Genomic DNA, 16,269 nt, shown 5'->3' on the forward strand with positions numbered 1-16,269 from the left:
CCAGCTCCTAGAGTCATCGTGAAGGTTAACACAGAACAAAAGGGAAGCACAATGCAGACATACAAGTAATGTGCAAGCAAAACAAAACAAAACAAACCATGGTGAACACCACTAGAAGCTTTCCTCCCGGGGACATGGAAACAGGACACATCCTTACCTCGGGATTCATGGAACTCCAATGTGACATGAGCGTCAAATCCAAGGCTGAAGTAATTATTGAAGACATTCAGAGGAAGCTGCAAGATGGACACACGTGTCGCTGATACTGTACACCACCAACCCAGACCTAACGGCTGATCCTGTCCACCTCCAACCCAGACCTAACGACCTATGTCTAAGGCAGCCTGTGGGACACGGAGGGTGTTTATAGACAAGAAACAGGGGCTCTTGAACTAACTCATTAGTGAATGCTCAAGTCAAAAGAGCTCACAAATCATTACTCATACAGCAAATAAGGAACACAGATACAAGTTACTAAGTCAGAGCCATTCTTGGGCATGGTGCAGTTACTTTGTTAAGCTGAGGGGTGTGTTCATCTGTAACAGATATAAAGAGATTGATTCCACGTGAATTTAGAATATTAATTCCATTTCTAGATCCAATCTAATTTCCTTAATCAATGTGTGTTTTTGTCCAGGAGCTTTATATCCAACACCTAAACAATGTCGCCTAAAATAAACGAATCGCATGTACTCAATTTTAAACATTTCTTTTTTGGTTTTGTTTTCACAAACTTCATATAAAAAAAGGAAGCGGTGAGAGTCATTTGATTCAGCCACTCCTGATACCAACAGGAAACAGCATTACATTACATATTTCATACATATGAAATATATATGTGTGTGTGTGTGTAAAAATATATAAAATATAGAATTAAGACTCCCACTTAATTGGTTAAACCTGTATCTTTAATATGAAATCCGTGACAACTATACAGAGCCCACGTAAGCTGTAATGTTCTCCTATGCTCTGAGTCCCTGACTTTTACTGTGAACCAGCAAGAAGAATTGCTGAGAAGCTGGAAAGCACAGATTGAAGTTGCAAACATGGTGTCATCTAAAAGCTTCAGTTCAATATGAGAACAACCAAAAAATGATTACCCCACATTTCATGATTCAGAATGCAAGGTAAATGCCAAATTAAAAAGAGGTAATGTTCCAAGATCCTTGTCAAGTTTATGTCCCAAACTGAATTGTACCCTTTTTTATTAGAAATGCATGTTGAAACCTTCAACATTTCAAAAGTAATTTGTTAGAGTGTGTTATATACTTCTTATTGATCAGAAACGTCTCCCGCTAAGTTGAAGGGAGAACATTGTCCCATTAAAACAGATGACAGGGATAGACTGCCTTAGTTTCTGTCTCTTGTGAAAAGAAAGGAGGACCCCCACACTGAAACCCCTCAGACTAAGCCTTGGTGGTTCAGAGGCTGCGTCAGTCCTTAGAAGCAATTTCAACAAGCTACAGGGCAGAGAGAAACTCAGGATACACACCAATGCCAAAACCATGTCTAACTCTCTTGGCTTTGTATTTGAGACTGTCCAGTCCCTGCACTTAAACAAAACCCCAGCCCCTGTAAGGCCAGCATGGTGTCCGTGCCAAAAGCACAGAAACATCCTACCATTTATATTATTTTGGCTACAATTCTAACCCATGTCTTAGCAGCCACTGATAGCTGAAGAAAACATCTGGTCACAATTCCCTAAGCAATATTCCAATTTAGACTGTTTTTAAGGTATTCACATTTTCCAGGAAAATGTGCCCCAATTTTCTACATATCCCCAAACTCCATTCCCAGAGCCCTCTAATTATCTGGATTGACGTTCTCTGGCTGCATCAAGAAGCCTTTCCATTTCTCAAGCTTTGGGGGAAAAGAGTGAAATTGTAGGCCTCGCCAGTCCACATTTAGCAGAATGGCCTGAAATTTTCCATGGCAGCAGAACGTCCCCCTCCTTCTAATTTGGTGGTGTTCTATTCAATCTCAATACGTCAAAAAAAAAAAAAAAAAGAAAAGAAAAAGAAAAAGAAAGAAAGAAAGAAAGAAAAGAAAAAAGAAAAACAGTTAAAAGTTTCCCATATGTCTAAAAATGTTCAATTGTGAACTCAAATTCATTCCTGATGTCTAATAGCAGATTTATTGAGTTCAGGATTGGGGTTTAGGTGAAAACAAAAGCCACCGGATACAGAGAGAGATATCTACGCCATCTAAGACACCCGAGTGTCTAAGGTAATTGCTCCAGACTGCGGTGCAAACTTAGCAAGGGTGGTCTCTGAAGTGCAGCAGCGGGGTCCTTACCCCTACACCAACCTCCCTGAGTCCCTGAGAGACTCGTAATGCTCATCCTAACAGGCAGACCAAGGGATTAAGCCTACAGAAGCATGGGTACAGTGTCATGGAAGTCAGGCAAGAAGTGACACGGAGGGAATGGCTACTCAGCTCGGTGGCATAACCAAGTGAATCAGAGACCAGGGTCACAACTCAGACTCAGATCCTGAACTGAAGCTACATGGTAGTTTATTTACAAGGATGGCCTTAATTTGGGTTGGGCGTATTTTACCCTAAACACTCAGTCAGCAAAAGAAAACACCAAGACAGACTACTTATTTAGGCCATTCCATCCCCAAGTCTATGAGGCACCTGGCTTAGATGATACCAGCTACACAGAAGAGGCATTTGATGGCAGGCCAACAATTGCTAAGGTTTCCCTCCTACTGAAAGGCCATGTGCCTAATGCTAAGGAATGCATACAAACTCCATCTGCTCGTACGCTGTCTACGTCCAGCTCGAGAGATTAACAGATGTTTACATGCTTTCCCCGTGTGGAGCTGAAGACAGAGAACAGGCCCCATAGCTCTGAAACAAGGATAATATCTGCGTCCTGAAGGGTCTGTGGGGAGGGCTCAGGCAAGGAGCTGGTAACAGTGCACTCAGCCTTAGGAGCCAGAGTCCCAGAGCCATCCTGTTATCTTCTAGAAACCAGGGCCCATGAGTCGTACCCTGGAATGTGTGTCCTATCGCTCAAGCAGATGCACAGTGCTCCATCAGCGAATTCTCCCCCCACACTCCTCAAGTTTATTTCTATTTGTGTTTCTGTGTGCGTGTGTGTGTGTGTGTTTCTGTGTGTGTGTGTTTCTGTGTGTGTGTGAGTGTGTGTTTCTGTGTGTTTCTGTGTGTGTGTGTGTTTCTGTGTGTGTGTGTGTGTGTGTGTGTGTGTGTGTGTGTGTGTAGAGGGTGCCAGATCCCCTGAAGCTTGAATATCAGACAACTGTGAAGCAGTCAACACAGAGTTCCAGGAACTGAACTCCTGTTCTCTGCAGGAGCAGTGAGAACTCTTAACAGCAGAGCCACCTCTCCAGTCCCCAAAGAAAGAGCTGTCTAACCTTACACACGCCATCTTCAAGTTCTTCAGGTGGCAAGTCTGGGTTTCTCTCCACATGGAGGTTCCAGCGATCCAACTGTACAATGGTCCCGTCTTCCACCTGGCACAGGATCTTAGAAACAGGCTCATCGGTGTAACCCTAAGGACACAGAATCGGAGCACAGACCCTTGCTGTCTGGATCAGAGAGCCCTGCGCTGGGTGCCCTAACAAGGCAGGCAGCGCGTGATCGGTCAGAGTCCCACCGCTTTTAAAGCATCGAAGCTGGAGGAGTGAATGATGTGTTCCCCTCTAAGTGCTTTAAAGATGGTGCTTCAAAGAAGGCACATGAAGGCACTAGTTTTGCCTGACCTGAACTGAGACACTACTTGCAGGCAGCGAGAACCACTGAGGGTCATGCTGGAGAGCTGTGTTTACTGGAGTGAACAGCAAGATTCCCAAACTTCTTGCTGGAGGAATTTGGGGGCAGGCACATGTTTGTGGGCAGGGGGAAAGGGAGAAAGCACGAAGGAAGAGTGAGTGTTCTATCCCATTCACCGATAGCTGATCTTGTGTTAGGACACTGCCCATCTGTGGCCTGTAGCAAGTTAGCCTGAGGAGAACCCTCTCATGGAGGGCAGTTAGTGACAGCATGGTGGATTGGGGTAGTGCATTTATTTCTATGCCAGCCACTTAAAAAAAAAAAGGAAAAGGTAAGGCCTTCAAGAATAAAGAAACACCTTGATATAGGTTAACTCAGCCAAGGGCCAAATGGGTGTCTGCTATGGCTCTGTCAGATAAGTGAACATGAAGAACACTGTCACCTAACAAGAGGGGTTTAGGAAGTGAGCGGTGGACATTTATTAGTTTTTTTAAGATTTTTTAAAATTTATTCTCCCACAATTTCATATACCTATATAATATATTGTGATCATACTCATCCCTATTATCCTGTTACCTGTTTTCATGCCCTCTGACCCCTCCCTCCTCCCAACTAGCCCTTTCCAGCTCCCACATGTTCTTTTTAATGGTCTACTAAGCTTAATTGGAATTTCCTGGTTGAGCGTGAACGTGGGGTCATTAACTGGGGTTTGACCTATTTACCAGGGACTACGCCACTGAAGAGATTTGCTGCCCCCAGCAGTTTTTAATGCCAATAGCTCCTGGGCTGGCATGTTAGTGTCTCCTGGCTTCCTTTAGTTTAATACACAATGGTAAGTACATGCATGAAATAGCCACTTATCAACAGGAGGACCCCTCACACCTTCCAGAGAATGGTACCCAACAGGAAGGACAGTCAAGTACCAGTATCATCAAAGCTACAATAAGGATCATCAGAAATCTTCATGTTCAAAAGAAGTAGTGACTGTCTCAAAGGATAGGTCTTAAATCTAAAGCAAATTTACCACTATGGCCAAGGCAGAGAGTCAGGGTGAACTCAGATTCTCAGGATTGGGTCACATGAAGGCTGACTCATTGGTGGTGCCCTGGTGGATCCCTCGACGCTCACCCTATCTGTGTATATAACCATGTGTTTTCCTCACACTCAGCCCCTCCTCCCTGGATGATTCCAAGTCTAAACTGAGGAAGTGACAAAGTCCCTGTGACAGCAGCAGCTTCCTGCTTCTAGCAGTGAGCACAGAGTGACCTGCAGGTCTGGTCTGCTCCTCCATGTTATGGGCAGCCGCCTCCAGTTCTTACCCCTCCCCAGTTGAGCGTCCGAGCCAGGTCGTTCCCAGTCCCCAGCGGAAGCACCCCCACAGGAGGCTGTGGGCTCAGCTGCAGCTCGTCCAGGATGGAGAGGATCCAGCCCACCTACAGACACATTGGGGACCAGAAGACAGAAGAGAAAGACAGTAAGTCACCAGGAAGGAGCTTGAGGAGGCCGGAAAGGCAGAGTGCTTAAAACACATGTTTAATACAGCGGTCGGACGACAGAAAACCTGCTTACTTCAAGTGCTTTCAAAATGGTCAGCCCCTAAGTAAAAGATCGCTGTAGGCCTGCTTTATTATATAAGCAAATTGGGACCTATACGTCTGCATGTTTTTTTTGTTTTTTTGGTTTTTTGTTTTTTTTTTTAGAAATACACTTTAAAATTTAGGAGAATTTAAGGTCATTTAGATGGGGTAACATAACAGAGGATCAGAGGGAAAATAAAACTCAGAATCAGTTAAATTCCAATGCAGCTTGTACAGGCTGCAGAACCTTGATTAAACCGCATAACTTTACGAAGACTAATTTTCAAAATGAGATAATGAGACCCACTTCACATGGCCGTACACAGCTTAAACCGCAATGCATATAAAGACTGTAATCTGGTCTGTGGCCAATGCAGGCCCTCATCAGATGACAGCCCTCCATGGCATCGTTCTGGAAATTCATAGTGCTTCCCTAATTGTTCCTAAAACCTCTTTAATGATTCACTATGGAGACATGATTATGCACGGACTTAATGTCTAACATAAATCTAAACAGGAGGTGCCCACTTGCACGCTAGGATCGTGTACCCCACTTAATCTTTGTCCTAGGAGGAAAAAAATGCTTTGAATATGGCCGTATTACAATTTAAACAAACAGTTCCAAACCTAAGAGCAGCCAAGAGAAATGTACAAGTCTTTAGGATGTCACACAGACCCACGTTCCACAGGGCTCCCTAATACTTTCCAATTATGGCTTACAAGGTGGAACTACACGTGTTACAGGTGAGGGTTTCCGTTCCTGTCGCCTATCAACCCTCGTTATCTCCAATTTAGAGAACAAATCCTGCTGCAGGCCACAGAATTCTGCAAGAGTTCAGCAGAACAGTGACATGTTTTATTCTAGATCTGTATGAGTGTTTTGATTTGTTTGAGTTTTCTGTAGCAACGTGCTAGCGGTGCGCCAAATGAGCACTACCGACTACACGCACAACGGAGCAGAGCTACCGAAATAATGGGATTAATGTGCTGGGCTATGCCGGATAAGACAAAATGACTGCCCTCCGAGTTCACGCTAACAGGAGACGGTACGTTGACTACAATCTCCATGCTATCCCCAAGCGACGTCACATTTTTAAGCTTCGAAAATGTCGGGATGAAGCTGTTACTATATGTCTACATAAGAAGATCGTTTAATTTGAGCCTCCACTTTGTGTGTGAGAGAGTTGAGTGACTGAGTGGCATTGGTGTCGTGTTGTTTATACATGAGACGTGCCGTGCGTAATGAAGGAAGACCAGTTAGTGAGGCCAGCCTTTTCAGGGCTGCAGAAGGAAATGCTTCCGTGAAGAGGTGAGCAAAGCAAGGCCTGCCAGCACGGGTCCACAGTTCCAAAGGCAGGAGGCCGAGGGAGAGGATGGTGAGTGAGGCAATCTGTGAGGCCCTATCTGAGGACAAAATAAAATAAAGACGTCAACAGGATGCAGCACAGTGGGCTGGCACACCGCAAGACCTAGCTAGGTTCAACTCTTAGCATCACAAAACTACTAATTAAATTGATAAAACCAGACCTGGTACTGGAAATGGCCTGACTATCTTAGAGGCAGCAATGTGTGATTTTTTGACATCTCTGGATCTAGAGAAAGCTCGAAAGTTCACTAACTGTGGTACACTACAAACACGGATCCTTGTAAGTGTTAAAAGCCATGCCCGGACCATCCTTAGATTGCGACTGGGTTTCTCCATTCTTGCTCACACAGTACCAGTCAAGTGGTCCTGGTGCTAAATCAGTTCTCGTGGCTGTGCTGGACACCATTTCGCTGCTACTGAGAACACAGCTAAGCACGGTGAAAGCTGAATGCACTGGGTAACCTGCAGGATGCATGCGGAAGGTCACAAAGAGGCCAGAAGCATTCGGAATTCCAAACGCAGAAGCAAATAGCGCTGAGAGAAACCAGAACGGCAGACAGGTAGTAGAACTCAGAATGTAATTCAACAACCCATCCAGAGATGATTAAAAGACGCTTCTCCCTTCCCCCACCAAACTTCTCAGAGAGATGGTCGCTCAGCTCATCCTCTCTCTTTTGTTCTAGATTTAAGTGAGAGATCATTCTTATTTTAGTTTGCCTTATCTCTCTTTCCTTGGGAAGATAGGTATATTAATTCACCCTCACAACATCCAATCTTACGGTAAGCGCAGCAATAACAGAGGAAAGAGAAGAGAAAGACATCTTCTTGCCCATCAACTAAACAAGGGCCTTAAAGTTGAGGCAAAGGCTTGGAGCAGTGAAAGAATCCAGTTGGCTGGCTGTCTAATAATGAGGGATGAAGGTGCTCCCCCTGCTGGTAGGAGGCTGTACTGACACCAGTGCTCTCCAGGCAAGGGGAAAGATGGTTGGGACAGAGTACAGATACCAATGCCTGAGGCCATGATCCTGGGACTGTAACTTAATATGTCCGGAAGAAACTGAGAAAGGCTCTGTCCAGTAAAGTTAGGCCAATCTCGCACTAACCCAGGGATGTCTTTCTAGCATGGAAGCTTGACCACCTACAGCAGACACCATTCTAGTCTGATAAGTCTTAAAATACTTGTCAGGAAATGAAACAGAGATAGAAAGAGAAAAATCAAACAACCGCCTCTGAACATGAGAACACGGAAAAACTCTAAATCACTTGAAGACTCACACCGAAAGGGATGGGAAAGCAAGAGGATTAGCCACAAAGAAAGGAGTCCCTTGACTTGCTGTGATGAGAAGGCAGCTGCCAATCACACCTTCTTAGGCTTAGCTGCTGTCTTGCTTTCTTAATAAAGAGGTTCCCAAGGGCCGCGCTTCATCTGCACTCAGTACCACCCAGAGCCTTGGGGACTTGGGAGGATATCGTACCCTTGTCTCCAAGGACAAAGCATATTTCTTCAGACTTCCATAGGAAGATGTCTTTACATGCACACTGGATGCAAATCCGTGAACTATGCGTGTGGATATACCTGTATGTGCCTGTGCATGCATATGTGTGTGTGTGTGCGTGCGTGCGTGCGTGTGTGTGTGTGTGTGTGTGTGTGTGTGTGCATGCATGCATTTCAACCTCCCTAGCTCACTGATCAAAGAGCTCTCTATGACTATGAGCAGGCCGGCTTGTATCTCATTGTTATTATCATCAATGAATGGCATCGTGTGACTTTTAAAACACGTTCATTAGGGGTTGGGGATTTAGCTCAGTGGTAGAGCACTTGCCTAGCAAGCACAAGGCCCTGGGTTCAGTCCCAAGCTCCGAAAAAAAAAAAAAAGAAAAAAGAAAAAGAAAAAAAAACCATGTTCATTGCTTTGATTTTCTCATGGGCACCCATTGTTTTACTGAGGGTCCTTTGACTGAGTTGAGTTACTATTTACTCTCAGAGCAGTTGCAAATAGTTTTTTTTCCCCAACAGATACATCATCACTACTCAAAAGGCAGCACGGTGGTGGGGCAGAGGGCACAAGACCCAGTAGGAGACACTGGCATTAGAACCAAGCTCCCATGGGTCCGGGAGTGAGCGGACCAGTCACTAAGCACATTCCTTCCTCTTCTGTAAAGCAGAGAGTCGTGGTGTCTGCATGTCAGTGTCATTTTCTCTCCTGAACATGCAGACCTTGCTTTGCACACGCCTGACAAGTAAGAAAGGCAAACCACCATTACCTGCGGAACACCACAGTATTTTTCTCCAGCCCCCATATTTCACCAGTGAAGGTCATTTCCCAAAAGCAACATGCCATCTTGCCACTGCTCTGCCTGAAGAAAGATGAGCCTTAAACTTGAAAATCAGCCTCACCCTCGTCCGTCTTCACACCAAGAAGTCTGTTGTTTCTAGGCCATAAATAACACCGGCGGCCAAACTTCCCTACAACTGAAAGAGGCCATCAAAAAGGGGCGGACACAAACGTGCTGCCGTAGCAGGAGAAACAGGGGAACGTCGGTTAACACCCTACATGCTTATCCTGATGGAAGCAAAACAAAAGTATATAAAGGGTCTTCAGGCCCCACGGGAGTGGAGGGGGTGGAGGGCTCTGCCTCCCAGGTCGTTATCAGAAGCCTGCTCTTGCCACCGTCCCAGATTTCAGACTACAGGCTCTCAGAAAGGTCCTCTGCTTCATCACGCTTCAACATTCCCCCAAATTATCTGCACCAGCCCACTAATCCCCTCCAATTACCCCCCCCACCCCCGCCGATGAAGAAAGTTATCCTGATTGGGCCAAAACATTTCCAGCTTTCCGGTCTGCCCTTCTTTCATTAGGACCAGCAGGGATGACAGCTTGGGAACACCGAGTCCTCGCCTCTTGCCTGAGCGGGCACAGCACTGCCGCAGCAGCTGGCCAATGCTGCCACCACCTGCCTGCGCTCAGCTCTAGCTGTCACAGAAGGACACCAAGTAATTCTTGCCTTCCACCAGTGTGCTGACATTGGATAGGGCTGCGGAGTGTGGATGACAGTGAACTGACATTTTCCTCTGATAGAACAGGCAGAAAAGAATGAAGGCCATGTGGGTGGAGACTTGACAGTCACATCCCTCCACTTTCAGAGAAAAGCAAGGCACAGCAGTGGACTCTGACAGGTACAGCCACCCCAGCCCTCTGTATCCAGAGGTTCTGACTTAAGTCATTGCTTGGACTAAGGTTTCCCAGGAAACATTCATGTCTATACTGCAGGCCATGTTTCTTCTGGTCACTGTCCCCTAAAAGTGAAGCTATTCACACAGCATAAGGGGCCCTGTCTGAAGATGGTTCGTGGTGTATACAGGAATGCATGTAGGTCCCCACAGAAACTTTACACCATTTTACATTAAGAACTGTGCATCAAGCCAGGTCGGTGTCTATAAGGAGTCTTGAAACAAGTCACCCACAGATGCCAAGGAAGAAATGAACTATCATTTTACTTTTACCGCTTTATTGCCTTAATTTTTAATTTATGAATTTTGTAACTTACCACAAAATCTGAAGAAATGTGATTATCACTAAACAAGAAAAAATAAAGAGCAGATTTTGGGCATCCATCGGCTCCCCACTACTGGCGAATGCCTGTAGAAAACATAGCATTTACTTTCTCATGAGAAAGAGAGGCAGATGCCAAGAGAGCAAAGGGCTTCACACGGTCAACTAGGCCTTGCCATGTTGTCTAACTTGTCTTCTTGGCATAATTTCTGCCCTGCACCCATTCAGAAATAGGGGCCATCTACTACTCTTAATCTAGGAAGGCCAAACGAACAGGAAGTGTGAAGTGAACGGCAAACGTCACTTTAACTGGGGATTTCTGACAAGGCTCTGGAGTAGCTAACGGTGAGCTGCACTGCCCCACCTAGTTTCTCTGAGCCAGGGCCCAGATGGGCAGAGAGCACAGGTCATTCCACTAGGAGCCAGAGTAGGGCTGCCTGTGGCAGAAGTGGCTGAGTCCACGTGTTCTTCCACGTATGAGGAGAGTAGGCATCACTGGAGGTTTGGCAGTGCGGTATAACCAAGAAAAAAGGCACCACTTTGCCAGAGAGTGTTTATTCATAATAATTCTATTATTCTAAGCATGAATGTTTCGTGCGTCATCTGGGTTGATTTCAGCACGGGGATCAAAGAGGGAACCATGTTACCTGACACCTGTACCCATGTGCCTCTGACTTGGGCAAGCCAGGTGCGAAGAGACCACATCTGTGCCACTGAACGGCAGGTCCAAATGGGATGGCTGCACACCTACAGTATGAGTCAGACTTCGAAAGCGCTGCGGACACCACGTAAAACAGTTCGCAGTAACTTACACCTTGCATGTTGGGATGTTTTCTATAAAATCTAAAGGAAATAGGAAACAAAATTTGCCTGCTTCTTTTCAATTTTCCCCTTTAAAATGCCTTCTAGAAAAAGTCCATCTACAAATGTGGTTTAACCATAATGTCCCTGGACAGCAGTGGTCTGTACTGTTTACCCCACTGACTTTGAGGATCCTCAGATATCGCCATAGTTCTCTTTGCAGATTTAATACTGCTACAGAAACAGTGGAGAAGCCCCACCTTCCATATTCAGTTCCAAGTGCATTTTGGGAGGAGAGATCACCCTATCGACCCCCCCTTGTATGTTTTATTAATATAAAAACAAAATAACTGATATTGAAGCCTAAAACCTTTTCCACAAAATAATACATTTCTACATATTACAGAATACACTGCATACTTCACACGGTTAGCATGTGAGCAGCTGTCGCCGCCAAAAATATTCCCTCTGGTTCCCCCTTGAGTGGTGTCACCGCTCGGGCAGAATCCTGACGGTATCCAGCGATGCACTCACTAACCGAAGGCTGCATACCTCCAGTCAAGTGTGTGCCCAGCATGCTGAAGGATTACACTCCACTTAAGCTTGCAGTTTCCCCCCACAGAGTCACTAGGCTGTCTCCCTGCATTAATTCTGCCTCCATGCAAAATAAAAAGTCTCGCAATCCAGGGGTTCCAGAGCGGGCTCGGCAATTAAGAACACCGGCTGCTCTTCTGGAGACCCTGGCTCTACTCCTAGCACCCTCACGGTGGCTCACACTGTTGTAGGGGATCCGATGCTGTCTTCTGGCTTCTTCCATCACCGGGCATGCACATCATATACAGACACACATACAGGCAAAATACTCAAACACATAACAATTTTTGAAAATCTTAAGACCACATTCCAAACTAGCACGTGATAAGCATTTCAGAAACCTCCTCTATCTTCACGGATGCCTCACTTTAGCATGGACAACATCTCACAGACTGGCCTATAAGCCTTTCTGATGTAGGCGTTTTCTCTCCAGATATGCCTAGGTCTGTGTCAAGTTGATAAAAACCAACCAGCACACAGGCTTTGAAAACACGTTTTTCCTTTATGCCATACTTCCAGTGTTGGATCCAGGGCTCCCAGGTTTTGAAAGGAGATTCTGTTGCTCTCTTTGAGAATAAAGCATCATAATTAGGGAACTCAAGGGAAAACCAAAGACAGTCCATAACACATCCTGAGAGTCTGAAATATCAAACTCCAAACCCAGAAGAAAGTACACAGGTAACAGAGTCTTCCCTGACTGTGTTTCACCTTTGCTAGATGCATGAAGACAGAGGCCAGGGATAAACATGGACTCCATACTTTTCTCACAAACAACACAGACGAGGGGCTGGGAAGATAGTTCAGTAGTCACAATGCTAGCTGCATCAGGACCTGAATTGAAACCCTAATTCCCACTTAAAATGAAGGGTGTGACTGATGGTGCATGCTCTATAATCTCCTCATTGCGGGGCAGAAGGGGCAGGGAAAGAAAGAGCCTGGTTCACCTTGGCCATTCAGTCTAGTCAAATTAGCATGCCACAGTTCAGTGAGAGGCTGAGTGGCACTGTCTTTAAAAGGCCCCTCCCAGGCCACTAACAAAAGAGGCTCTGGACCTACACTGGTACCAATGTAGACCTAAGTCCCCAGTCTACTGGGCTTGAGTTTGGGCCAGCATCACCTTCACCTGATTCTAGTTGTCTCAGGACATAAGTCTATTTGAGCTATTCACGGCACATAGCATCACCGGCCGTGGGGCTACTCCAGTGCCGTCTCCAGTTCATAGCCTGAGACAGCTTTTTAACATGAGTGACCACAGGCCTGAAGCTGGTCTCTGTGAGCACAGGCAAGTTGCTGTAGATAAGGTGTCTGAGTGAAGCAGAGAGAGAGAGAGAGAGAGAGAGAGAGAGAGAGAGAGAGAGACAGAGAGACAGAGAGACAGAGAGACAGAGAAACAGAGAGAGACAGAGACAGACAGAGTGACAGACAGACAGAGACACAGAGAGAGAGACAGACAGAGAGACAGAGACAGACAGAGTGACAGACAGACAGAGACACAGAGAGAGAGACAGACAGACAGAGTGACAGACAGAGACAGAGAGATAGACAGAGAGAGACAGAGACAGAGTGACAGACAGACAGAGACACAGAGAGAGAGACAGAGAGACAGAGTGACAGACAGAGACAGAGAGATAGAGAGAGACAGAGACAGAAAGAGAGACAGACAGACAGACAGAAAGAGTGCTCACCCAGATGGAGAGTAACGGAGGAAGACACATGAGGTTGAACTCTGACCTCTACACACATACCTGAACATAAATGAGCATGCGCACACAAGCAAAAAAGCTATAAATGCCAGCAGAATGAACAACTGACCTCTGAGACATCACCATGTTATCAATGCCCTACATTCTATTTCAAAAAAAAAAAAACAGAATTTCAGCAGAAACCACATACTACTTCTTATTAAATATGACCAATTTTTAAAAGCAAATAGCAATGTGGCAAGGAGCAATTCTCCAGTGATAATCGCGTCACCCACACAGTAGTCTGAAAAGTTGCCATGCACCACACTGCCTCCACAAAAGCTAACAACTCAGGTGAGACGTCGCAGTGCCTGGTCGATGTACAGTAAAAGGAAGTGCACTGAAGAAGACAGGAAGGAGCCAGTCCCGAGGGCTGGGGAGAAAGACAGCCTAAGTGGAAAAGGGGAGGGCATTAAGTTAGACCTGAAACCCTGCATCGGTCTTACCAGAGTGAACCGAGATGGAAGAGAAACAGCTCCTGACCCTGCTCCAAGTCGATTCTCAGGAGCAATGATCACTCCGATACACTCTGCTCTCTGGCCTCGGGCAGCAGAAGCAGAGGCAGACTCGACCTGCTGGCAGGGCACGAAAGCTAGCCCAGGACTTCCAGCTCGGTCCTGAGCATCAACAACGGGTTCTAACACCAGGCGAAAATCAAAGGACCCATCACTAGACCAGACCTCACCAACTAATGGCTCCAGTGTCTGAAACAGACCCATGCTCTGGAGGGGCAGACTCAAGTCTTGGCTTTCCCCACTGCCTGCCTTGGAATTGGTCTGAGATGTCCCGATACAGGTCCTTATGTGACCCAATTTAGCATCAGTGATGGTGCCAAAAGCACCATCTCTGATCTCAGACTTGTAGTGGCACAGCCAAGCCCAAGCAAGTACTCGAGGAAAAAGCTTCTAGTCCTATATCACCACCAGCCAATATCTTGAGCCCCAGTGTGAAAGACTCATACTTTGTCCTGCATCCCTTCCGGCTGTGGTATCAACCTCACACCTGAGACTGCACGGGCCCTTAGAGCTGGGGAACACAAGAACAACTCGTCTTATATTCAACTTGTTAGAAACTGCCTTCCCTGACACTACTCCAACCTTAGCCCAGCCTTGTGCACAGTAAGCATACATTTTCTGAGGATGGAATAAGTCAATTACTCCAGCACCTTGGAACCCAATGCCAGGTATGACATTCGGGGAAGTTTCCACTCCCAAGCCGGTGCTAACAAAAGAGCCTCTGGACCTGCACCGATACCAACGTAGACGTAAATCTCCAGTCTGTTGGGCTTGAGTTTGGGCCAGCATTGCCTTCACCTGATTCTAGTTGTCTCAGGCCATAAGTCTATTTGAGCTATTCACGGCACATAGCATCACCGGCCGTGGGGCTACTCCAGTGCCGTCTCCAGTTCATAGCCTGAGACAGCTTTTTAACATGAGTGACCAGAAGATGGTCTCTGTGAACACAGGGACGTTGCTGTGGATAAGGTGTCTGAGTGAAGCCCGCTCTACAGCTTGCTTTGGGAGTTGATAACTGTTTTTTTAGGTTATAACTTGGTTCAAGCTGAATGATATACCATGTGGATTAGGATAAGTGTGGTCTTAGACTGCCCTCTAGTGAGGAAACTACAACACACCGACGGTAAATGCTGGAACTTGTCATCTACTGTTGAAATAGCAAAAGCAATTGCAGAGGTGGTAGGGAAGCCTCTCAAGAGCTTCTCTAAGGAAAGGCACAAGTAAAGCCAAAATACAAAGACTGGAATAAAAACCTAAGTGTCGATGCTTGGGTGACGTCAGATGATGTCACAAGCCAACACCAAGAGAGCTGTCAGGAAACCAGGGTCTCGCCTACTGTACAAGTAAAGCACAAGAAAGAAACCACAGGAAGTGGGCATGTGAAAATCTTTGGACTACAGATTTAAAAACAGCTGGTTTGAAGAAATTTAAGAAATGGTAGAGGAGAAAATAAACAATGCTACAAGAGAGAAACAATGATAAAAGAATTTTAATGTTTTATTTATTTAATGTTCGCGAGAGAGACAGAATGGGAGGGAGAAAGGGAGAGAGAAAGTACAGATCAGTGGATTCTCTGTGCTTGTGCCACGACCCTCATGTGGGAGACAGAAGCCAATGTTTGAGAGTCGTATCTTTTCTTCTACAACATGGGATCCGGGAAGTGACCTCACATGATCGGGTTAGCAGCAAGCTTCTTTGCCTGCTGAACTATGTCATTCATTAGCCCATAAAGAGGCGACAAGCCAGGCTATGGTGTACGCCTGGGAAGCAGAGACAGGCAGACCTCTGTGCCTTGAAGCCAGCCTGGTCTACAGAGTGAATTCCAAGACAGCCAGGGCTACACAGAGAAGCCCTGTCTCGAAGAAAGAAAAACAAACCAGAAGTCCTTTAACTGAAAACGAACAGCAAAATGAAAAACACAAGACAGGCAGTCAAGGGTAGGGTAAGATGATCCTGGTAGATGTCTTAGTGAGTAAAGTGCTTACCACACAAGCCTGGTGACCTGGGTTTGACCCCCAGAACCCATATGCTGTCTGCATGAAGAACCATCGTACCTTACCAAGGACTTTCAGTCCATGACGTCATTAGAAAACACTGAGCAGTGTCTGAGTCTCTCATCTATCATTGTTTTATGTTGGTTTATTTATTTTCATACATTTGTTTTTCTATTTATTTATTCTACAAACTATACATCTGACCAAGGGTTAATATCCAGACTGAATAATGAATTCTAAAGAGCTCGACCACAGAAACGCAATCCAGTTTAAAAGAGGCAACCGCAATAAGCATTTCTCAAAAGACAACAATGGGGGACAGTCCTGTGTGAGAAAGTCCAACACCACTAATACTCAAGAAAATGAAAATCAAAACCACAACGAGGCA

At 45.8% G+C, this 16,269-nt stretch overlaps 1 protein-coding gene across 12 annotated transcripts in view; it reads right to left on the bottom strand.

The window, feature by feature from the left end:
• Positions 1 to 16,269, bottom strand: part of Dgki (diacylglycerol kinase, iota) — a 461,894-nt gene that overhangs the window by 187,800 nt on the left and 257,825 nt on the right. For all 12 annotated transcript variants that reach the window (XM_039108368.2, XM_039108367.2, XM_039108371.2 and 9 more), the window contains 3 exons: positions 5,058 to 5,171; positions 3,381 to 3,518; positions 158 to 236 (listed from right to left, as the gene is read on the bottom strand). In XM_039108368.2, the coding sequence (XP_038964296.1) occupies positions 158 to 236; positions 3,381 to 3,518; positions 5,058 to 5,171 (331 nt within the window). The remainder of the gene's footprint in view (positions 1 to 157; positions 237 to 3,380; positions 3,519 to 5,057; positions 5,172 to 16,269) is intronic.

The sequence above is a fragment of the Rattus norvegicus genome, chromosome 4 (genome assembly GCF_036323735.1).
Source record: "Rattus norvegicus strain BN/NHsdMcwi chromosome 4, GRCr8, whole genome shotgun sequence".
Lineage (NCBI taxonomy): Eukaryota > Metazoa > Chordata > Mammalia > Rodentia > Muridae > Rattus > Rattus norvegicus.